This window comes from Asparagus officinalis, chromosome 8 (assembly GCF_001876935.1).
Source record: "Asparagus officinalis chromosome 8, Aspof.V1, whole genome shotgun sequence".
NCBI lineage: Eukaryota > Viridiplantae > Streptophyta > Magnoliopsida > Asparagales > Asparagaceae > Asparagus > Asparagus officinalis.
Window position 1 is genome coordinate 118,381,266 of NC_033801.1, and position 26,055 is coordinate 118,407,320.

Consider the following 26,055-nt stretch of genomic DNA (forward strand, 5'->3'; position numbering starts at 1 on the left):
GCGTAAGTTTTAAAAATCTTAGGGTATTTTAAGTGCCTAATTTAAAAACTTTAAAGTATTTATAAATACAAGTTTTATATACTTTAGGATATATAAGTGCTATCAGAAAGAAGTGAGGGTATATAAATAAAAGTTTTAAAACTTTTAGGATATTCTTCTGCTTTGTCCTCCAAATGTAGATAAGTAACAAAGCCTAACGCGTCATTTCGGCTAGCTTGCCATCAACCCTCACCCACTTCCGGCCCCACACCCAATCATCGCACGGGTCATTACCCACACCTGTCTACGCCACGTCATCAATCTCACCTTTATTCTCCTCTCTACGCTCTCATTTTTCTCCCTCCTTCTCTCTCTGAAATATTATCCCCGGCGACGTGCGGTGGCACTCGCCGTAAATAACTCCAAGCCCAGTGGCATTTTTCTTCCCGGATTTCCAGATGGGTAACAATTCGAGCGCGAAGTCGGTGGGATTGGACGGTCAGGATTCGGACGGCGGGGAGGACAGACGGCCGGAGGGCTCCGACAATCCTGCGGCGGAGCGCGGGAGATCTCCTCCGGAGAGCCCCAGGCGGTCCCAGTCCCCTTTTCTGTTCGCACCTCAGGTGATCTCAATATCTGAAATAACGATAGGTAAAAGGGTAATTTTGGGTAATTTTTTGGAATTTTGATGGAATTTTGTTGGATGACGATCTGTTATTTTAGTGTTTGCCCCAATTTTTTAGAGGGTATAATGTAAAAGGTTGACTTTGATGGGCTATTGTGCGATAATGTAGGAGTAGGAAGTAGTAGCAATAAGTTTAGAATTTACAAAGTAATTGGATTCATCTTCAAATCTAGAGCATTTTATATTTATTGTGATTTTTTTTTCTTTTGTGGGTATTGCAAATATTCAACGTTTTAGGACTGGTTTTTTGTCATAGTTGAGTGTGCATAGAATTTTAGAAAAAGGAATCCTTGAAATATTACATGTGATAAGCTGAAATGTCTTCAGTTGTCGAATGTTAATTCCTTGTTTTGTTCGACTCTTCATCATAATCGCATCATCACTACTAGGCTGAGCATCATCAACATCATTTTACCATACAAATGCGTGTCTGTGTGATATTAACAGTCAAATATGGTTCGGGAGAACAAGAGGAAAGAAGGCCTATTGTGTATCCTCTACCTTTACTTAGCGATAGTTGCGTGCATGATTAAGTTAAGTATGTGCAGCGCCAACATTAGTTTCTAGCTAATTCTTAAATAGGGTTTTATTGCTTAGCTGCGAGTTAAACCTTTTTCGGTAGGGACGTTCCGATGTGTATGATATCTAGAATTGGTTTCTCCTACATGCCCAATTTGGCTGGCATAATGCAAGAGCAGGCATATGTCTATGTGCATTTTATGGACTACGATAAGGGGGTGGTTTACAGTTTGGGACAATTTTCATATTGGAAGATACTTAATATGGAAAGGTGTCCTCTATTTCTTTTGTAGTTTAAACTAGATGTACATAAAAGTTTTTATTGTCAATTGCTATATGGCATGGCAACTTTTATCGGCAACTTGCGTTTTATGTCGGACAAGACAATTGTGAGGACATTCCTTGAGCGTATATAGGTTATTTTTGAAGGTGCCCTCAATTTTACACTGTGCCCTTTAGTTTTTGACACTTTTTGGATATTTATGAATTACTGTAGAACACATTTTATTGATGCTTTCTAGACACTTTTCTTACCAATAGCATATCAATACGTGACTCATTATCTTCCATACTTTATTTACCATCTTTTATTAAAAAAATGAGACGTCAAAATGGTGATTTTTGTACAACAGTAATAAATTTAGGCACGTTTTAGTCCAAGAAGTGGGTTGCATTACGGTACTTCATAAAACATTACTGGTCAAAGTTTATTTCACAATTGAAAGTCATTGAATTGTGTGTAACGATATGTTATCCTATTATTAGAAGTTAGAAAAAGTATTGTATATCTGTATTGTATATGTTCCACATCATGTATATACATTTTGTTGTTGTATATGCATTTACATTATGAACATGTGCAGAAGGCTCCTATTTCTGTATCTTACACGTATATTAATATGTGAGGCGCTTGTTTGGATAGATATTTGATAGATCCACTACATGTTGGTCCTTGAACCATTTTGGAGATAGTTGCATTTAAGGAGGTTGATGTTTATTTTTCATGATTTACATGATTAGAGATTTTATTCTACAAAACTGCATTCATTTGATTCTTGTAAAGTTCATCTAACCATTATATCAAAACCCCGAAATTATGATGAGGATTAAGGGTTATAGTTTTATATTAATTCTAACATGTCCCTGTAGGTTGAGCGCCCTTTTTATGGGTTGAAAACCTGAACTCATATAGCGGATTTTTTTTTAAATTCGCATTAAATTCGTGACCGGCAAGATTCAATCCTGGGTTACTCTAATATCATCTTCAATTAAGTCCCTCTAACTATTACACCAAAACTCCAAACTTATGGTGATGTATTCGTATTCGTGGTCAGCAAGATTCGAATTTAAGTTGCTTTGGTACCATGTGAAAGTTTTTCTAACCATTATACCGAAACTCTGAACTTATGGTGAGGATCAAGGATTATAGTTTTATATTAATTCTAACATGTCCCCGCATGTTGAGCGTCTTTTTTATGGGCTGAAAACCTAGATTCATGTAGTGGTAACAATTCTTTAGAATCCGCATTAAATTCGTAATCAGCAAGATTCGAACATGGGTTGCTCTGATACCATATAGAGAAATATAAAAGGCAAAGTTATTGTGCATCTAACCCTAATCTCAAGTCCATGACCCCAAGTCCATGAATAATAACTTTGCCTTTTTCTATTTCTCTACAATTTCTATCATGAAACTTGAGGTTATACATGTTATTGAATATTTTATGTATGTGTATGGACACATCCATGTCTTTGGGCTTTCCTTAAGATTTTGCATATCTATGCATGTGTGTCGTCGCATCCGTCTCCTAAGTCCATGACCCCAAGTCCATGTCGTCCATATACTTCCTTGAACATGCTCGCTTTTATATAAAATATAGTGTTATGTTGTCGTGTACTCATGCTCTATTTTCTCGGGATTGTCATCTCCCTCTATTATATGTTGTTTGTATTCATGATGCACACAGTAATATCATATTATTCTAACATATGTATGGATAAAAAATGTATTTAATATGTTTGAACCTCAGAGTTTTAACCATATGTCAGCATATGCTAAAAAGAAAATAATGGTTTTTTAATTGCTTGGACGGCAACAATGTATTTCAACAATGGTTTAAAAGACAATCTAGTATGGTGCTAGTCCAAATTATGTTTTGATATTTCTACATTATATATAATCTAAGCATCTTAGTTAATATATGTCTTTTATTTCTTTGACAATTCACATTTGGAAATATTTTTCTTAATGTGGGCAATGCTATTTCCCTATGTTTCCTTAAATATACCTTTTTATTGAAATTACAGTCTTTACTACTATCAGTTGTATTTTTTATGATATATGGACCAAGATGCTTGTAATGCTTTCCCCTTTCCATATAAGAAGAGTATGAGATATTTAAAGGAAATGCATAAAACAAAATTTGTCATTTTCACATTACCAATTACCTTGACCTAACTATGTGCTCCAGTAGGATCACCAATCAAGATGGAGTTGAGTACTGTTGGTTTTAATTACATCATTAATGGTTCGCTAAAACATGCATAGCTTTATAATACGTAATAGTTGAACATGGAAGCTACGAAAGGCTGCTATATTGCAAATGAGCAGTTCTTGAATTAGGCTGCCGTTTAAAATGTGAAGTTACTAAAATTGTGGATAAGCTTGAAAATCGGATACATGTACTCTCCATTTTGAATCAATATGTAGTTATTTATTTGCCTACTTCAGTTAAGTGGTGAGTGAACTCCTAACTCGGAGAAAAGGTCGTTATGTCTCTATCTCAAGGAAATGAAGCTTTTGGCATTGAAATTGTTTTACGGAGTCCATCTTCTGTGCTACAATGAAACATATATTCCAGTGAATCCCTCTGCCACGTGCCAGACCCATCAAACCTAACTGCCATGTGCGATGATCCAAAAGGTCAAAATGCCAACATGTCACATCGTGTTGCATTCTAAAACAGCACCAAACCAAATTGTGTTTCGGCATTTCTTATCTTCTGTGTTCTTTGTTCTATGCTAGTTTTTATACGTTTTAAACTTAGTTTTAGATGTTTTTTAACTTATATGTCTAGATTGCAAAATACTGTCATGCGTTGTTAAATAAAAGTGGTACATGGTCTACTTCCTTGTCTTCTGATCTTTTCCAGCATCTTGCTTATGATAATTTGTGTGAAATTAGTCCCACTTCATAGCCCGGAAAATTATAGTTTCAAGTTTAACCAGACATTTCTCAATTTTGCAGGTTCCAATTGCTCCTTTGCAAAGACCTGATGCCTCACCACCAGCTTTCAACCATTTATGGATGAATGATGACCATGGACATTCAGATACTCCCACTCCAAAGGGGATTCCCACATTGATCTCATGGAATTATGGAGGAAATGAGGTCGCTGTAGAAGGGTCGTGGGATAACTGGAAATCAAGGTCCTCTTATCTTTTATGCAAACAATGTCATCAAGAAGTATGGTCTTTTTTGGTATTAGGTAGGAAATCTATAAAATCTATATTTGTTTATAGGAGGGCATTGCACAGATCAGGCAAAGATCATTCCATTCTGCTCGTCCTTCCGTCTGGAATTTACCATTACAAGTTCATTGTAGATGGAGAATTCAGACACATTCCAGATCTTCCTTTCTTTACTGATGAGAATGGCCAGATATCCAACATTCTTGATGTAAATGTGAGTATTCACTATTCATATTACTAGTTTTTACGACATGATCCGTCATATGTTTCTACTAGTTTCATAGGAACCTTGTATGAGATATTATCTATTTTTACCTTGAACACCTAGCAGCTCATAGTAAGCAACACGCTAGATTTTGGTTTTCTCTCAACTGCACAAAATATTTCAGGTCAGTGTTGCTAGTATTTTAGCCTAAAATGGTGGCAAAATCTGGTAGTAAGACAAATATAATGGAATAGGAACGGAAAGATTTCAGATATGCTGAAAGGAGGATACAATTTCCATCATCGTGAAAAGCAAAAAGAATACTGAACTATATACCAGTCACCAAGTCATTAGAATATTGTCCTCTCGTTATGTGATAACATTATACTTTGATTAATGTTAAAAGTAGTGTGGTCCATTTAAACTGAACTTCGATGGGAGTTGAAAAATCATATGGTTCCTACGATTTTCCCATGCATCTAGTGGTTGTGAAATGAATAATTTTCCTATTAAAGAAAATGACATCATCTGATCCGTAGGGAAAAAAAACATCCGAACAAAATGTTTTTCAGCCTAGTTAGGTTTTCAGCCAGCGAGATCAACAAACTTGCAACCATTCGTTAGAGCTATGCGTATCATCCTCTATATGTATAATGGAACTTTAGAGAGAGTTGACACCGACAAAATTACACACAGATATGCAAGTCCGGTCTAATTGTGAACTTTCACCACTGTGCATCTCCTGTAAGTATGCTTTTAGCCTCTTACAAAGTTTAATATCGTTCATTTTAGTTATTCTCCTTCTCTTTGTGCCAGGACATTATTCCAGAGAACATCGAAAGTGTTAAAGAATTCGAACCCCCTCCCTCCCCATTCACAAGCTACGCTCATCCATACCCTGAGGAAGAAGAATTTGCAAAAGACCCGCCGGCGCTTCCGCCCCAATTACATCTCAACTCCCTCGGTCCAGAAAACTCTGATGACGAATCTGACTCTGTTAAACCTCAGCATGTGATCCTCAACCATCTCTTCATCGAGAAAGGATGGGCTGCGAGATCAGTTGTGGCCCTTGGCCTCACTCATAGGTATCGGTCAAAGTATGTGACTGTTGTGCTTTATAAGCCTCTTCAGAAGTGAAGGGAAAATGTACAGGAAATTGTAGCTAACCGAGAAGTTGTGGATATTTTGGAATGTGAAAACTGTTTTGGTTTCAGCTTTTCTGTGTTCCATGGTGTCAGCTCCTTGGGATAATTTGCTGTTTTTGAATTTATATTTTCGAATGTGAAAACTCTTTTGGTTTCAGCTTTTCTGTGTTCAATGGTGTCAGCTCCTCGAGATAATTTGCTGTTTTTGGATTTATCTTGTTCATGGACGCATTTGGGCTGCGGTGTTGATCTTGAACTGGAATTCTTGGTTTCATGAGGAGTCTGATTTTGAAGACACAATGACCTCCATTTTCGGCTGCTGACTAATGCAGTTAAAGGCACAAGTTACAATTGCCAATTCTTTTAAGTTGAAAATGGGATTTAAATTGTAACTCGGATTGCAACCTACTCTTAACATAAGCCCAAAAAAGTTAATATTTTATAGAGCAAGCACGTGTATTTATAACTACGTATACCAATTGTAAATTTGTTTTAACTAAATCAAGAAACTGCATGCATGGGCACTCCTCGTAACTATAGTTGCATACCGTTAGAAACTTACATTACAATCGTAACAATTACAATAGTATATCACAGTAACGGTAATCAGGAGCGGACCTATAATGTGGACAGTTGCAATCGCAACAATTACAATAGTACATCACAGTAACGATAATCAGGAGCGGACCTACAATGTGGGCAGTAGGGTCAGTTGTTCCCGTTGGCCCCTAAAAATACTCGGCCCCGTATACTACTCTGCTCTCACACTATTTGAATCAGTTCTTAGATATTTTTAAATATAAACACCCGAACGTGCCAAACTCATCCTGTTCACCTAAAATCCATTACTCAATCCCCAAACTCCCAACAACTATTTCCCTCAAATTCCGAAACGCCCTCAACTTTCCGCTCTAATAATCGCAAATCGCAAGATTCCACCAACTCCTCCGGGTGACTAATTGTTGAATTGTAGAGACCCCCCCGCCCCGCAAGTGATCAAAGTTTTCTAGGTCCTCCCTTGATGGTTATCCATAGCATATATAACATGGGCTTAAATGGGGCTGCTCTTTTTTTCCTTTTATTTTTTATTTTTAAAATTTTTGTGTAGGAAAATTATGCGACCTCAAAAAATGAGATCATCCCAGCCATGCTACTACTCAAAAAAAAAAAAAAAAAAAAAAGCCTGTTACACGTATAAGGGGTAATCCCCAACCCTAGAGTGTGATCCACGGACCACCAGCATCGCAAACCTAAACACATCGTCACAAACACAATCCCAATTCATATAAAAGCAAGTGCAATAAGTTCCTGAAACACACGTACAAAAGACTGAAAACAACCCAGACGGTCCATTTCATATTTTTGCCGGGTCTGTCAAGCAAAACAGAGCAAGAAGACCCATCCCCAGCACCTCCAAGCAAAATAGAGCAAGAAGTTCCGGGCATGCTATTCGTCTAGAAATCAGTTTAAAGCAAATAATTGAATGCCACGCCTCCAGAGTTAAACGTTTATTTTTGTGTGAAGATTCTCCTGTTTCCCCTACAGCATACGCGCACCAAAGCAAAGCACGCAAATAGGGTGATAATTTTCTCTTGGCCCCGGCCCCTTGGAAACACGGCAGCATGTTATATTTCCGAGAAATGTTGAGATTAAAACATAGCGGATTCCACAGAGTATGGGTGCATTCGGTCCGGATACGGCTCGGATATGATGCTTATCATCTCGGTATCCGCTTACCCATCTCGGATACGGATATATCTCGGTAAGGAAAATTTATAATCATGTCCGCTAAAATCGGATACGGTTACGGATATACACGCGGATATGCATACGGATACAAAATAGATTTTAGAAAAGTAGATAGTATTGAGAAAAATATAGTTCATGTGATACAAAAGAGCTCGTTAATATCTTCATTATAACTGAAAAGTTAAGATTAGACATCTTGATCCTCAAAATTAATCACAAATCCATAATCTAAGAGTCGAAACTATCGTAAGAGTATGATTAATATGTATTCGGATATTTCAGATACAGATACGAATACAGATATTTCACTACAAAACCATCTCTGTAACCATATCCTATCGGTTATAGATCGATTTGAGTAACCAAATCTATATTTTAACAGATACGGTTACGGATATTTTCTCGGTACGGATACAGTTTAGCACCCTTACCACAGAGACTGAACATGACCACACTTCAAAAATAGATTGGATTATCCTTTTAAAAGAAAATCATTTCCAACTATTCCTGACAGATTGAATAGATTATAGGATAAAATTACACTAAAATATGGAAAGTTTGCCTGACATTGAACCAAAACATCTAAAGTTTAAAATCCTACATTTAAATACCCAAAGTGTCCCTGACATAGCACCAAAATGCCAAAGTTTAAAACCCTGTACTTAAATACTCAAAGTCCTCTAAAAGTTGCACTTTAATGCTCAAAGAGATGCAAACGTGGGAATTTTGATCTGAAAATTTTCGTGTGACACTAGCATTCTATTTTTAGAATATTTTAAACCTTACTTTTGGTTAAATCTATGTTAAACCGCTCAAATCGCATTCTATTTTTAGAATATTTTAAACCTTACTTTTGGTTAAATCTATTGGTATACCCCTCACAATCGCATTATGTTTCTAGAACATTTTAAAACTTGCTTTTAGTTAAATCCATTGTTAAACCGCTTAAAATCCTACTTTAAACGTACTTATTCTATCTTAAAATAGGATTTTGAGAGGTTTAACAACCGATTTAACTAAAAATAAGGGTTAAAATGTTCTTAAAATAGCATGCGAGTGTCACATGAGAATTTTTAGGGCAAAATTCTCACACATTGCATCGGGTATTAAAGTGCAACTTTTAGAATTTTTTAGGTATTTAAGTGTAGGGTTTTGAACTTAATTCAGGTATTTTGATGCAATATCGGACAAACTTTGGGTACTTAAATGTAGAATTTTAAACTTTGGTATTTAAGTGCAATATAGAGCAAACTTTGGGCATTTAAGTATAATTTGCCCTTGATTACAATACACACCAGTGCAACATAAATACATAGAGGGTGCTCGGGAAAGCTTATTTTTTGGTCAAATTAGCTTTTAAGCTATAGTTTTTTCTTATATAAATGTTTAGTAAATTACCAATAAGCTGGTTTATAAGTTTCATTGAAAAAAGTTGGGATTCCTCAACTCTTAAAAATTGCTTATAAGCTCATATAAATAATCTAGGTTTTTTTTCGGTAAATGAAAAATTTTATTCATCACCAATATGTAAAGTTTTTGTACATCAAGAATCTCAAATACATGTTATGTAAGTGAGATAACAAACCAAAACCTATAGCTAATGCTCAAGACCGAGCTATAGCAAAAATTAAGAGACAGATTACAAATCCTGCTCATAGCCACTGTGCATTGCCTCTAATTTTCATGAGCCAACTCAAAGTAGTAGCTTCTTCTTCTCTATACGGTTCCTTACCGATAATCAATCTTAACCAGGCAATCATGTATACTACCAACAGAACTATCTGAACCAGATAGACATGTACACAATTAGATAATCATGTGCACAAAACCACAACAGAGCAATATTATCTGAAGGAGGAGCTTCGATGCTAATAACTGCAGGAAAGGACTGCAGGAGATAGCTTCAGCCTACTGAATCATTATGCACAAGCAACAAGTAAGCAGCTCTACTAAACGTGCACAATGTGCATAATGTGCAACCTGTACAAAGAAACCAGCAACAAGATCCAGGAACAAAATGCTATCTATAGGGATAAAATCCAGTCTTTATGTTCATCCGACAGCTTGTTATTGTTGAGGATGTTGGTTAGAATTTTCATTTTTATGCTCCTGATCAGCTGTTCAGTATTATGACATCTTTGATTAAAAATTCTATCATTTCTTTCTCTCCAAATACAATAAAATGCAGCTGAAAACACAATTCTCTTGGTTTTTTGTTTAAAACCTTTCCTCTTCAACCTACAATTGAACCAATTAACCAGCAGCTCCCAATCACATGTCCTCCAATTAAAATTGAACCATTCCATAATCTCATTCCAGACATCCTTCGAATACTGACATCTGAAAAATAGGTGATCACGGTCCTCTGATTCAGCCCCAGAGCATAAGCAACATTTGTTAACTTGAATTATTCCTCTCATTTGCAGTTTTTCTTGAGTAAGCAGCCTATCCTGAACTGCAAGCCATAGTATAAAAGACTGCTTAGGGTAGTTTAGTTTCTCCCAGACTGTTTCATACCAAGGCACTGTAGTTGTTACTGGACATAAGCAATGATACAGATCAGATATATGGACTTTAGGCACTTTGTAGCATGAATTAATCTTCAGTTTTAGGTTCTCGACTCCTCCACATGAAATTATCATTTTATCTCTGACCTTAAGCAACTGTTTCCACATCCATGAGTCTCATTTTTTCACCTCAACTCTCCAGATATCCATATTTCTTAAATAGTTCACATGAACCTATTTGATCCACAGAGCCTCTTTGTTAATATGAATGTACCAAAGAATTCTCAAGGCTAAAGCATTACTCTAAATTTCAGCAGAAAAAATCCCTAAGCCTCCATGCTTTAACCCAAGACAGATCTTATCCCATGAAACTAGTGGAGTTTTATGAATCTGATCTAATCTTCCCCAGAGGAAAAATCTGCATAGCTCATCAATCTTTTGAAGGACTTTCATTGGAAGAACATAGCTGGATGTCCAGTAGATTTGAATTCCTAGGATGACATTTTTTATAATATGCAATCTTCCAGCATAAGACATACTTCTATGTTTAGTCCAGGCCTGAAGTTGGTTAGTAATTTTTGTGAAAAGAGGACTGCAGTCTGCATATGAAAGTCTCTTGCATATCAGAGGCACCCCTAAATACCTGATTGGTAATGTGCCTTCAGGAAAACCCAATAGAGCATGAATGGATTCCTTGACTGAATTATCAGCTCCCTCATAAAAGATTGAATATTTGTTTGAATTAGCATCTAATCCAGAAATGGCACTGAAGTTGGAGAAGCATTGATGAATTCTTTGAACAAAGTAAGGCTCCCCTTTGCAGAATAAAAGAAGGTCATCCGCAAATATCAAATGACTTATCTTAAGTTTACCACATTTAGGATGGTATTTGAAGTTTTTGTCATGTTTTAATTGATTTAGGCTTCTTGAGAGAGATTCTATACCAAGAATGAACAAGTAAGGAGATAAGGGATCACCTTGCCTTAGACCACTTTCTCCTTTAAAATACCCATGGAGAGATCCATTTAGGGAGATGGAATATTTCGGAGAGGTTATGCAAGCCATAATCCATCCAATCATCTTAATGGGGAAGCCCAGGCCAATTAGCATCCCTTTAATAAACCCCCAACTGATTGTATCAAAAGCTTTTCTTATATCTATATTCAACATAGTTCTTGGTGATATATATTTTCTGCCATAATTCTTCATAACCTCATGGGCTAGCATGATGTTATTTGTAATTTGTCTCCCTTTAACAAAATCACATTGAGCCTCACATATAAGATATCCCATGACAATTTGAATTCTGTTTGCAATGATTTTGGAGATAAATTTATAGAGGCGGTTACAGCAAGAAATAGGCCTAAAATCTGAGGGATTTTTTGGACAGTGAACTTTGGGAATAAGTGAAATAGAAGTGGAATTTATTGCACCCAAGAGTTTACCAGATCTGAAAAAATCTTCAATAGCAAGAGTGATCTCTTCTCCAATTATAGACCATGAAGCCTTGTAAAAAGAAGCACTGAATCCATCAGGACCTGAAGCCTTATTATCATGTATAGAAAAGATTGCATTCCTAATTTCCTCTTTAGAAATAGGAGCTGACAGGCTGCTGGCTTGAATTTCATCCAGACATAGACCACTTTGAATGATTTTTATATCTGGATCAATAGTTGCTACTGCAGTTCCCATGAGGTTTTTGTAAAAAGAGGTCAATTCATTAACAATCCCCTCCATCTCTGTGATTCTGTCACCCAGGTTGTTATAGAGCATTGAAATCTTATTATGATGCCTATTTTTTTAATAACTGATGAAAGAAGGTGGTTGACCTATCACCCTTAAGACACCAATCTATTCTGGCTTTCTGAGAAAAGAAAGAAATTTCACAGGCCAGAAGCTTGTTATAAGTAGATAAGAGTACCTTTTCCTGACTGATATAGCTGGAATTCAGAGGATCCTCTTGTAATTTTTGTTGAATTTCTTCTAAAGCAAGCTTTGCTTTTTGAACCTGCATGCTTGTGTTGTAGACATGATTTTTGTTGAGGTCTTTTAGAGCTCCCTTCAGTTGTTTTAGCTTTGAGTTAACTGAAAACATATTGTGCCCCTCAATGTGATTTTGCCATACAGTAGAGACTGTAGATAGAAACTCATCATGCTTTGTCCACATCTTGAAAATTTTAAAAGGATTTTCCCCCTATTCTCCTCTTCATAGATAGATATCAAGGCTGGAGAGTGATCTGAAAAATTAGGAAGCAAGAACTCCACATAGCTTGAGTTGTAAATATGGATCCAAGAGTCATTAACCAAAGCCCTATCCAATCTACTCCAAACCCTGGTAGAAGAGTCTTGTTTATTATTCCAGGTGTAGAAACAACCAGTGGTTTTTAAATGAGATAGATGACAGTCATCAATGAAGGAGCTGAAGTCAACAGTGTCTGTATCAGTAAGAGGTGCACCTCCAAGTTTTTCATCATTGGAGAGCATAGAGTTAAAATCACCACATAGAAGCCAAGGAATATTCCCAATAGATTAGTGAATAAGAGATAATTCAGTCCATAGCCTTTTTCTAGCCTCTAACTGATTGAAGCCATAAATTGATGATATAATACAGTCAAATCTTTCATCTTTGGATTTGACAGAGCATGTCAAATTTTGAGGGGAGGATTAAGAGATTTGAATATCTAGCACATTAGGATCCCATAACAGTAGAATTCTAGCAGTACCAGCACTATTCACATTGGAATCCATTCCCAGTTTCTTGCAATTCTTTTAGTAATACCAGGTAATTTTTCTTCCTTCAGTTTAGTTTCCAGTAGGGCAATAAAAGAGAGATGATATTGCACTAGATGTTGCTTAACTAAGTGTTGCTTAGGGGATTTATTTAATCCCCTCACATTCCAAAATGTCAGGTTCATTTGGTTGTTTGCCCCCTCCCCCCTATCTAATGTAGAAGGATCAATATCACATTCCATATCAATCAGAGGAGAGAAAGAATGTCTTGAAGTATTCCTGATTTGCACTTGTTTCCATGGATTTTCATAAAGGGTTGTACCCATATATCTGATATTACCCTCAAGGATAGGTTGGACATGCGTAGAAGCCAGCACAGAACTATCATTACTATTTCTCCTGCTAGAAACCTTGTTATCAAGGACTATTTCAACTTCATTTGGTTGTGGTGGATCCCTATCATGAACATGCACAACCTGCACATATTTAGTAGAATTTTTGGTGCACTTGTTAGAATCCATATTTCCTGGATTTCTTCCATCTAATCCAGAAAAAGATTGCACAGCTTCAACACCTTTACTGATAAAGCTGCTATTTCCAACTTGAGTATTGACATTGCTATTTCCAGCCTGTGTGTGATTTATAACAATATCTTTTTCTGTTTAGGAATCCATCTTTGAAAAGTTGGGAATTTCCTACAAAATTTTGAGTCATGTCCCAATTGCTTACAATATTCACACCATGTTGGTTTAAGTTCATAAACCACTTTCTGAGAAAATTTTGCTCCATCAGGCCCTTGAATCTGAATTTGATCAGGGCGAGTTGAGGGCATATTCACCTCTACTAAAACTCTAGTATAGGCCAATCTTTGCCTATTAGCTGTGAGTTTATCCGTAGTTATAGGGCGACCAATGATACTAGCAATCTTACTAATGCCCTTAGCATTCCAAAGATTAAGCTTCAAAGCTGGCAACTGAATCCAAACTGGATATATACATTCCTTAGTTCTTTCAAAATCCTCTCCAATAGACCAGGGCTTTAAAAGTATCGGTCTAGAACCAAAGAACCAAGGTCCACTGGTAAGAACATCATTCATATCATCTGCATTCTTAAATTTGAACAGGAAAATTCCAGCCTTAAGAAGACAGATCTCTGGATTTGCTAAATTTGCCCATGCTTTTTTAACAAAATTTTCCATGACTTTGTATTTGACATTTAGCCCTAGCACTTGAGCAACTAGAGAAAATTTCCACATAAAAGCTCCTTCATTCCGTTCTAATTCATCAAACATCACCGTATCATCAACTTTGGATGGGAAATAGTTCAGATCCAAGCCATTTCCTGGTTTTTTGCTATATATCTTTAAAGAAACTCACCCAACTTTTATTTTCATTTCCCTTTTGAATCTTTTCAGGTCCAGATTCCTCCTTGTTCAAGGTAATAGAATTATTAGCAATTTCCTGATTTTCGGATGAAATCAATGTAACCGTGGAATTCAGAGGAATATTAGAACTCAAAGAATTTCCAGATTTCAATTCAGAATTCAAGGGAATTGAACTAGAACTTTTAGGATCTGAAATTATAGGTAAAGGAGTTTCAAGATCAAGATCATCAGCCCAAGATCTTCTTCCAGAACCACTAGTTTCACCAAGAGAAAGAGGAGATTTGTTTAAGCTCCGAACCTGAACACCCGCCCTCAGATTTTGAGGAGTGGTTGAATCCAGAATCTCCGTCATGAGCTTCTTCTTCTCACCTCGAGGACCAGTTGATCCCATAATGTCAGAGCTCAGAACTTCATCATCATCAGCAATTCTGGTATCAAATTGATCAGCAAGAGGAAGTAAGCTCGAATTTGCAGCTCGAAGACCTATGCTGAAGATCTTCTTACCACTACTTTTCTTCTTTCTTGCCATTAGAATCATAGCAGAGGCGCATATTAGCAGAGCCAAGATCGCCCCCTAAAATACACAATAAATAATCTAGGTTTGACCAAGGTAATGATCATTGAAGCAGCTGATTAGTTCCTGTCATACTAATTCAAATCTGAAGCTATCAGCCCTATATAATGCCCTGTATCCAGCAGCAGCTAAGGTTCTATGGCGTGATACAGTTTGGGAATGTCTGAGCTTTCCAAAACATGCTTTTGTTCTTTGGTTAGCTGCTCACGATAGACTTCTCATTCTTCGATTGCAGCTTTTCAAGAGATGTTTGGAATGGAATTATGGATTGGATTCATTTTAAATGGAGGTCTTGTGACTGGTGTATACTTTTAAACTGGTATAACATCAGGTTGAAGGGAAATGGACTTAAGCATAAGGTGAAGAGGATGGTATTGGCAGCGACTGTTTATAGTGTATGGAGAGAAAGAAATGCAAGGATTTTTGGCCAAATCAGTAAGAGTGTTGAGCAATTGATCAGAGACATAAAAATTGATGTTCTGTCAATTATTCTCAACAGTGATCATTCGGAAGATTTTAAGCTCCTGATGAAAGTTTTGTAACCTGTAAATAGCTTGTTTTTTGTTCCTGTATCATAATGAGGGATATCTCACATATTGAGTATCATGATGTACCCTATTTCTACATTTGGTAATGAATAAAATCTCTTTTCATTGACCAAAAAAAAAGGTAATGATCATTCTACATCTTTAATAAAACTTTTATCATAAAAAACAAAAGTCATCAAAACCTAGAATAACTTATAAGTTCCTAAATTAAGGCCTCCGAGCCGCCCTAATAATATGTTTTCCGCAACCCTTGAGTTACATTACATTCGTATTCATACTAAATATGTTATTAGCATCCACATACAATATTCGTGTCACTAATGTTAGATTGGCTTGATTATATGCACACATCGATCTAGGTCAAAAAACTTCTAGTGTCATTTATTAAATTAAAAAAAATCCTTCCTAGATTTTTATTGTTGCATGTTTGAAGGGTGGACAAGTCGATCAACAGTTAGTTGATCTTTCAAGTCGATGTAGGACGTATCATAACTTTTGCCATTGGAGTAGATGGATCCCACATTAAGACGCGTACGCTTTAGTAGGTTACAAAATGAATAGAATAATGTACGTGTCATATTTATATCCAAGAATGCATGGTGGTCTTTATTTGTACGTCATCGTAAATCTTATCCACCTGAGGTGTAAACTGATCCATTTAGCGAACCATTAATGAAATATCCAGACTGTCCTCTTATTTGACAAGCCATGGATTGAGAACCTCCCACGCTCAACCTCCTGCACCATGTGGGAGCTTCTGATAGGATACACACTCAGAATCAGAAAAATATTTTCTAAAAGCTAAGAAATTCTTGGAACCTGACTGAGAGACGATTAACTCATGAAAAGGGGCTATTAATTTGTCACAATGAAAATACAACATTCACAATTTTGGAAATTTTTTAACATGAACCGCTACAAAACTCTAGAGAATTAATAATAATTCATTTATCTTACTAATTTCATGCATCATGTCACGGATTAATACCTATTATATATACATGTTATCTTTTATTTATTTAATTTCATGACATGTAAAACAACGAGAACATGGTTGCAAAGTTTTCTGCTGAAGTTTCATCCCCATCTAACCAAGCAGCTTTCTCATATATTTACACATTTTAAGGACAAATAGAAAGCAAACGTATACGTAGTAAATAGCCCCATGTTGAACCAATATCGTCATTATGGAGCACATTCTTTTCAATGGTCGATGATACAAATTAATCTCTACAAACAACAGATTCATACTTGTTTATACATATACATGTTTGTGTACATATAGATGTACAAGGGAAACACACGTACATATGGACAGGCAGATTGATAGAGAGTTACGTATAGAGCTACGTACGTATATATATACATAGGTGATCACAATCATGCAAAAAATATGCATGCATGCAACTACTCAAAAGCATGAATCACAGTTCAGTTGTTCATCTCTCTTATCTAATTAATACAGTGTTAAACAGAAGAAAGGAATTAGCTTAGCCAAGACAGCTAGCTGTTAGCTAGTTGGTGTACCGTTCTCAGATGTCACTAACAAAACCCAAAATCACCGTTCTCCTCTCTTGAGATTGCTAATTTACGTGTAAGTTCACAACCTAAAGAGTTTCCTTGATTCTAAAGGATAACAGTTCATGAACGTGATATCAAGTGATTATCGATCTTTGCTAACACTCAAAAGCATAGATTGAATATAGTGATCCTAATGAAAGCAACTAGCCCTTCTTTCTTATAGTATACATAGATATCACACTGTTAGTAATTAGATTTTCTCATCATCTCTCTCGTATATCAAATTTTTCTTGTAAACTAAAGAGCTACTAGAGAGGTGGCTTGCTCTCTTCTTCGCTCAATTCTTCTCGTTCTCGCCATTAGCACTGTAACACGCGGAGTTACAAGGCGTTATCAATTCGATGCAAGTTACCTGGGAATATCATCAAACTTTATAAATATTGAGATAGTTTATTAAGATATATATAATTTTCTAATCGCATGTATTATTGCAATTACAAATTCAAATGGCTAATGTAACGAGATTATTGTTGTGCGCAGCGGAAATTTCGGCAGAGTTTCTGGTGCACAATAATAGAGAAAGATCCCAATAAGAATTCTCGTCTCACCAAGGAGACAAGAATCTGAAGCGTAAAAACTATTACAATGGCCACAAACTCAAACAATCAATTTTACGTGGTTCGGCAAACTGCCTACGTCCACGGGGCAAGGAGGGGGAGATCTACTATTAGAAAGAAAAAGAATACAAATAGGTTTACAACTCTCACAATTAAACCCTCAATCTAATCTCTTTCTTCCTCTCTCAAAAGCCGCTGACTTTTTCTTCTTTCTCCTGTGCTGCGCACCTGCTCTCTGCAGCCTTTGTTTTTCTCCTTCAATTCCTGCACGAAACCCAAGCCGCCTTTGCACAGTTCTGTCTTCAAGCCGCCGGTTTTGATTTCCCTTCAGCCTCCGCACACTTGCACTTTTCACCCAACCCTAGATGACTGATTACAAGAGATATATATAGTTGCAACAAAAGCTATCGGGTGGGCCTTTCGAACTCAACCGCATTTCTTCACGCGGTTTTGCTTGCAGCAGCACATGAGTGGGCCAGTTTTCATCTCCTCACGCAGGAAGTCAACACATGGCTTTCACAACGTGGGCCCCACTCAAAATATCTCTTCATGAGACGTCGCTATCGTTTCATGCGTTCACAATTCTCCACCTCGGCGAAGTTTTCTCAAAACTGAGCCGACACCAACCAAACCAAATATCTCACTTGTTGTGTCCAGTACGAAGTGAAACAATTCACGACAACGGACTCAATCCATAACAAGTCGAGAATCCAAATGAGAGTGCTAACACTCTCTAAATGTCGGTATTAACTCACCAAATCGATCTCACCCCATCAAAATCCAACCCGACTGCATCATAATGACTGCCTACGTATCCTCTTGCCCAAGGAATCAAGCCGAACGTAGTTCACCCAAATGGTCGCGAACGACCTCAAACCAATAGAAGAGTTCACAACCCTTCTCCAATATCATCAACTCTGCGGCTGATAGCACCTTCAATGGCCTCAAACACCTCCACCTGAGGTGAACCAATGGCCATATCCAAACTATGTCTGCCAGCTGCACTCGATTCAAAACCCAACTCATCATCTGCACCCAAATCCAAATGACTTCCACGTCGTGTCACCTCAGCTGGAATCCCAACCAATGCAGAATGACCTGGAGTATGTGGGAAAATCCCCACCTAATGTGGAGTAGCATCAGTCTCCACCCGCTGTGATACCTCTAAGGTCTGTCCAAAACTCTCCACCTGCTGAGAGTCAATTGGCTTCCTCATCGAAGCCTCAACCAAAGTGACACTACCAGACCTATCTTCCAATGGAGTTTTACCTCCTATCACAGCAGTTGACAACTCTTTAATAGGATAATGCCGTGAGCTCGGCTCTAATACAGAAATAGGTCCATCTTGTACCTCCCACCAGAATGGAGTACCTTCACCTTTCTGCCAATATCACACTTCTTCAATCTGTTGGATACTACTAGGACTTTCTCCAAAGGGGATTTGGTTGCAACCCAAACACGCCTAGAACAGCCACCAACAAAGGAAACCAAACGCCTATTACCTCCCAATGATGCCCCCTTGGAAGGCCCCCAAACATCCACGTGAACTCCTCCAGAATGACCCTTAGCACGGTGAATAGAGATGCCACACTTCACCTCGGTCTTCTTACTCACATCAACATGTTCACTAAACTTCAAACTGCAGGTCTTTGCACCCTCTTTCAATCTATGCGAGGAATCAATATTGGAATGGCCAAGCCCCAAATGCCGTAGTCTAGTCAAATCAACAGAAGTCGTCAGCTCTCCACCTGCCACTATACCTCCAGTCAAGTAATACAGGTTATGTCTCCTGACGCCCTTCATCAAAATACGAGAGTCTTCCACAATCTTGAGAACCATGTCCTCAATACGAACCTTCAGACCCTCTCCAACCAAAACTCCAATCGAGATCAAGTTCTTCCTCAAAGAAGGAACATATCTCACATCGTTTAACTCTCTAACAGTCCCGTCAAACATCTTTATGCGAATTCTTCCTATCCCAAGGATCTGGCATGCACGGTTATCAGCCATGTACACCACACCACTATCCACCAGCTTCTCAAAACTGGAGAACCATTCCCTTCTAGGGCACACATGATAGGTCGCACCACTATCCAACATCTATTCAGATTCCTCCGAATAGCTATCTGTAGGACTGATAGAAAGCGAATAAATAGAAGAGTCAGAATTATTACCATCTGATACGATATTTGCTTCTGATGATGGTTGCTTCCCTTTTCCCTTCTGCTTATTCTTCATCCATTCATCGAGCTTTGGGCAGTCTTTCTTCCAATGACCAGTCTCCTTGCACCAAGCACACTGATCTTTTCCTATTCTAGACTGTGACTTCCAATTCTTTCGGTTTGGATTCTTCCCTCTTGCGACCAACTGTAACGCCCCGCCCCAGAATCCCGAAGTCGGTACGCTATTAGATCTGATGGACTGGCCTCACAAACCACCACATGTCTTTTCAGCATGTTTTGTCCTCACTCACGCGCTCCCTGGAAAACTTCCCAGGGGGTCACCCATCCTAGAATTTCTCCAGGCCAAGCACGCTTAACTTTGGAGTTTCTAAGAATCGAGTTTCCGAAAAGAAGATGCATCTTGATGGTATGAGTATTCCAATCAAATCTATCAATACTAATCACATCAAGAGTAAGGACGAAGGTCTCATATTCCTCGTCGGGCAAGGAACTCAACAACAGCAACACCTTGTCCTCATCTTCAATCTTGACATCCACATTCGCCAAATCCGCAAGAAGCTTTGTGTAGTGGTTCATGTAATCACTTTGCGCCGCATAGCACTTAGCTCTCACAATTCCGGTTGGCTTTGCTCTGATACCATTTGTAACGTCCCGCCCCGGAATCCCGGAGTCGGTACGCTATTAGATCTGATGGACTGGCCTCACAAACCACCATATGTCTTTTCAGTACGTTTTGTCTCCTCACGCGCTCCCTGGAAAACTTCCCAGGGGGTCACCCATCCTAGAATTTCTCCAGGCTAAGCACGCTTAACTTTGGAGTTTCTAAGAGTTGGGTTCCCGAAAAGAAGATGCATCTTGGTGGTATGAGTATTCCAATCAAATCTATTAATACTAATCACATCACCCTCTCAAGGGTTGGGGTATTACAAACTCCCCCACCAAGGATCTGGCATGCACGGTTATCAGCCATGTACACCACACCACTATCCACCAGCTTCTCAAAACTGGAGAACCATTCCCTTCTAGGGCACACATGATAGGTCGCACCACTATCCAACATCCATTCAGATTCCTCCGAATAGCTATCTGTAGGACTGATAGAAAGCGAATAAATAGAAGAGTCAGAATTATTACCATCCGATACGATGTTTGCTTCTGATGATGGTTGCTTCCCTTTTCCCTTCTGCTTATTCTTCATCCATTCGTCGAGCTTTGGGCAGTCTTTCTTCCAATGACCAGTCTCCTTGCACCAAGCACACTGATCTTTTCCTACTCTAGACTGTGACTTCCAATTCTTTCGGTTTGGACCCTTCCCTCTTGCGACCAACGCCTCCGCTACCGGCTCAACCGAAGCCTCCTTATCCTTCTTTCGAAGCTGATAATTCACAAGTGCAGCGGTGACTTCACTATACGAAAGTGATGCCTTCCCATTAATCAGAGTAAGAACGAAGGTCTCATATTCCTCGTCGGGCAAGGAACTCAACAACAGCAACGCCTTGTCCTCATCTTCAATCTTGACATCCACATTCGCCAAATCCGCAAGAAGCTTTGTGTAGTGGTTCATGTGATCTCTAATGGAGGTTCCCTTCTTCAACTGGAAACGATAAAGTCTCCTCTTCAAATGCAAGCGATTTTCCACACTCTTGGTCAAATACTTGCTTTCGAGAATCTCCCAAATCTTCTTCGCAGAAGTCTCATTCATCACATCATATTTTAGATCTTGAGTCAAACAAGACCTAATCACACCACACGCCGTTCGATTCATCTTTTTCCAAACCTTCTCTTCAATCTCATCTGGCTTGCCATCTAACTCCAATGTATCCTCCAAATTCTGCGCGTTCAGCGCATCCAAAACCTCGCATCTCCATAATCCAAAGTTGTTTGTGCCATTAAATTTCTCCACATCTATCTTCATAGAGTGGATATTCAAACTCTGAATAGTCTTCGCGCCAGAAGAACCACCCTCGACACCCGAAGCACCTTCTTTCCCCGACATCTTACGCACCAACGAACAAAGAATAGATCCAAAACTGAAAGATAGAGTCTTTACCAAAAGATCCCACCGTTATCACCAAACGAAGCCCTAGACGAGCCTCCAAATTGATCTACTCCTCCAAATAGCCCAAGCGTAGCCCGAGCTCTAATACCACTTGTTGTGCGCAGCGAAAATTTCGGCAGAGTTTCTGGTGCACAATAATAGAGAAAGATCCCAATAAGAATTCTCGTCTCACCAAGGAGACAAGAATCTGAAGCGAATATCTCAACAAAGTGAGATATCGGCTCTTCCTCTCATCAGTTCTAGGACTGACTTGTCGAGGGATCCTAAAACTATTACAATGGCCACAAACACAAATCACACAAGTTTTACGTGGTTCGGCAAACTGACTACGTCCACGGGGCAAGGAGGGGGGAGATCTACTATTAGAGGGAGAGATACAACTAGGGTTTACAATCACACAATCTAAACACTCAAACAAATACTCTCAAAACCTCTCACACAATTATCTCTCTCAAAACAAAAGACATCCGCCTCTGTACTTCGCTACAACCAAAAAAAGGAATCTGCGTTTGCCTGCTGCAGCCGCCAATAGAAGCTCCTGCTTTTGATTTTGCCCCCTCACTTCGCACTTTTCACCGAACCCTAGATGACTGATTACAAGAGATATATATAGTTGCAGCAAAAGCTATCGGGTGGGCCTTTCGAACTCAACCGCATTTCTTCACGCGGTTTTGCTTGCAGCAGCACATGGGTGGGCCAGTTTTCATCTCCTCACGCAGGAAGTCAGCACATGGCTTTCACAACGTGGGCCCCACTCAAAATATCTCTTCATGAGACGTCGCTATCGTTTCATGCGTTCACAATTATGCCACACAAAGAGCATTGTAATAGTGAATGGACAGTTACCAGGGCCTAAAATCTTTGCGAGAGAAGATGATCGAATTATCGTCAGGGTTAATAATCACGTACAAAACAGTGTAACTTTGCATTGGTATGCACTATACACTCATTTTTGTTACTTAAATAACGCTAACATTATTGAGATTTTACATTAATGTTTTGTTTGATGTATTGTTGAGTGAATGCATGCATGGGGTGAGGCAACTACTGAGTGGATGGGTTGATGGGCCGGCCTATATAGCCCAATGCCCTATCCAAATGGGCCAGAGCTACGTCTACAACTACACGATCGTGGGCCAAAGAGGAGCTCTATGGTGGCATGCTCATATCTCTTGGTTAAGGGCCACTCTTTATGGGCCCATTATCATCCTCCCTAGTGCCTTACCCTTTTGTTAAACCCTACGAAGAAATCCCCATTGTTTTTGGTAATTTTTATTAAAATTTTGCTCTTCTGTTTTGTCTGATCTCTGGCGACTTAACAATTTTTATTTCACTAGGGGAATGGTTTAATACGGACACTGAGGCGATCATTAACCAAGCTCTACAGACTGGCAGAGGCCCAAATGTTTCTGATGCTTATACAATTAATGGACTTCCTGGCCCATTATACAATTGCTCCGCTAAAGGTATGACCCATACAGTTCTCTATATGGGTCTATGACCCATTAACTCGTTCATGTACATAATTTAACGCCAACATTTTAACATGCAGACACCTTCAAGCTGCAGGTGAAGCCAACCAAAACCTAACTCCTCCGAATTATCAACGCTGCCCTCAACGACGAGCTCTTCTTCTGCATCGCCAACCACACTCTGATAACTGTGGACGTCGATGCAGTCTACATCAAGCCCTTCGATTCTGACACAATTATTGTTGCACCGGGCCAAACCACGTATGTCATCCTCCGCACAAAGCCCACTTACCCTAAGGCCCAATCCTCATGATGGCCCGTCCCTATGTCACCGGACAAGGCACCTTCGACAACTCAACCACGCCGGAATCCTCGAATACCAAAACCCTCGCATTGCCACGTCAGCTTCTTTCGACAAAGACCTCCCTCTCTTCAAGCCAATTCTCCCTTCCCTCAATGACACAAATTTTGTCACAAATCACTAAACAAATTACGAAGTTTGGATAGTGAAAAATACCCGGCCCAAGTACCACAAAATGTGGATCAAAAACTATTTTGCACTGTGGGCTTCGGAACAAGCCCATGTCCGAAGAATCAAACATGCCAATGGCCCAATGGGACTAAATTTGCTGCCTCTGTTACCAATATCTCATTTGCAATGCCCACTACCGCTTTGCTTCAGTCCCATTTCTTCGGCCGGTCAAAGGGAGTTTACAGCCCATATTTCCCAATAAGCCCTCTACATTATGTAAATTACACAGGGACCCCACCAAACAATACTTTGGTTAATAGTTTTGAAATTTTAATACAACAGTTGAGTTAGTGATGCAGGATACTAGCATTCTGGGAGTGGAGAGTCATCCTTTTCATTTACATGGGTTTAATTTCTTTGTGGTTGGGCAAGGGTTCGGAAATTTTGACCCCCAAAAGGACCCACCCAAGTTTAATTTGGTGGACCCAGTTGAGAGGAACATTGTTGGAGTGCCCTCTGGAGGCTAGGTGGCTATAAGGTTCAGAGCTGATAATCCTCGTGAGCTAATTAATGCATTTTTACTTAAATTTGTTAAGAATTATATATTTTGAAGTACAAATTATATCAAAATATCTCGCATATTGAAAATGCTGTGAGCGGAGGTGATTTTAATCTCAAATCATTCCCCTCCTCTGGTTACAATACTTCATCCTCATGCAGAATGTTTTAATATGATTTGTATAGAATCAAGAGAGAATAATAATTTATATCTTTCTGTCACTTGATATATACATTCATGAACAAGATCCGTTCATTTTTTTTAAATAATTTTATTATGTTAGATTGTCTAATTATTTGGGAAGCCTTTTTAGGTGCTTGGTTCATGCATTGTCACCTTGAGGTTCACACAAGCTGGGGATTGAAGATGGCCTGGCTTGTGTTGGATGGAAAGCTTCCTAATCAAAAGCTGCCTCCTCCACCCTCAGATCTTCCCAAATGCTAAGAACTTTTTTAGGAGGGCTTTTTCATAAAACACATGGAAGAAGATTTAAGAAGATTTTTTTATTTTTCCCCTTTGATTTTGGCATGTTGAAATTTATTTTTAGAAGTTTGACGTAGTTGACATTTGGAGCAGATAGAAGACTGAAGACTAAATGGAGAGATATCCTTCGGATTGTAGCTTTCTATTTGTGAATTTTAATCAATAAAATTGAATTTAATTGTTTATCTTTTATCTTTAATTTCTGTATTCTCCCTTCTTTACCAATTATTATTGCAATCGATTGTCTAATGAAAAGAATAAAATTATTATTGCAATTGATTGTCTAATTAAAAGAATAAAATTAAAGATTTTTTTCTGATCAGAAACAAATAGCTCTGGTTGAAACATCTTCTATTTGCAGAAGGCTCTGAGACTTGATAAAGTTCTTAGCAAAGGACAAGAAAAGCGTGCATATTCTCATCATTCAGCTATATTAGTTAACAAGAAGCCTCACAGGTCTTTTTTCTTCTTTTTTTCTTTTCTTTTTCTGGTTTAAATTGGTACAAACAAAAGGAAAATATTTACACAAAAAACATTAAACCTCATTTGTCAAAGTTAATCAAATTGCATAATGGCAATTCCTTCATATACACGAATATGTGCCTATGTCATTGTGTATGTATATATGTGTGTATGTTGTACTAAACAATTAATAACACCCAACGGAAGAAGATGGATGCAAATCAATTGGTATTTTAATTATTCATCAACATTAATTATTTTCAATGGTAATTTACATTAAAATATCCAAAATTTGCTTGATATTGCTCCAAACACTATACGTAAATACCCAAAGTTTCTAAAAGTTACAATTTATTTATGTTCTTATATCTCATTTTAATATCTCATTTTAAGTAGTACTTGGGGTTACCATGTTTTTGCCTCCCTAAATTCTAAATATGTTGTAGTAATATATATTTTAAATGAGTAGATCACCTTGCCCTATCCTTTTCATCAAACACACACACACACACACATATATATATAGAGAGAGAGAGAGCAAAACTTGTGTCAACTTAAGTGGATAACAAAAAATTATCCACCAAACTTTTTAGCCACTCATATTGCTTAGGGATCCTTGCATGATATGAAAATATTTTTTATAGTAATAAATGAGTGGCTAGGAAGTTTGGTGGACATCAACTTAAGTTAGTAGGAGTCTTACTCTCTCTCTCTCTCTCTCTCTATATATA

The 26,055-nt window shown here is 38.1% G+C and overlaps 1 protein-coding gene and 1 pseudogene across 1 annotated transcript; both read left to right on the forward strand.

Annotated features, from left to right (window-relative positions):
* LOC109820656 (SNF1-related protein kinase regulatory subunit beta-1-like) lies at positions 325–6,161 on the forward strand. The gene is made up of 4 exons (XM_020386837.1): positions 325–602; positions 4,431–4,612; positions 4,706–4,868; positions 5,676–6,161. Exons 1-4 carry the CDS (start codon positions 438–440, stop codon positions 5,994–5,996), a joined length of 831 nt encoding a protein of 276 aa, XP_020242426.1. The 5' UTR covers positions 325–437; the 3' UTR covers positions 5,997–6,161.
* Positions 22,668–24,823, forward strand: LOC109820487 (annotated as a pseudogene).

Coding starts and splice junctions, on each gene's coding strand:
- LOC109820656 (XM_020386837.1), top strand. CDS start 438: ATGGGTAACAATTCGAGCGCGAAGTCGGTGGGATTGGACGGTCAGGAT. Junction 603..4,430: donor CTTTTCTGTTCGCACCTCAG/GTGATCTCAATA, acceptor TCAATTTTGCAG/GTTCCAATTGCTCCTTTGCA. Junction 4,613..4,705: donor TGGGATAACTGGAAATCAAG/GTCCTCTTATCT, acceptor ATTTGTTTATAG/GAGGGCATTGCACAGATCAG.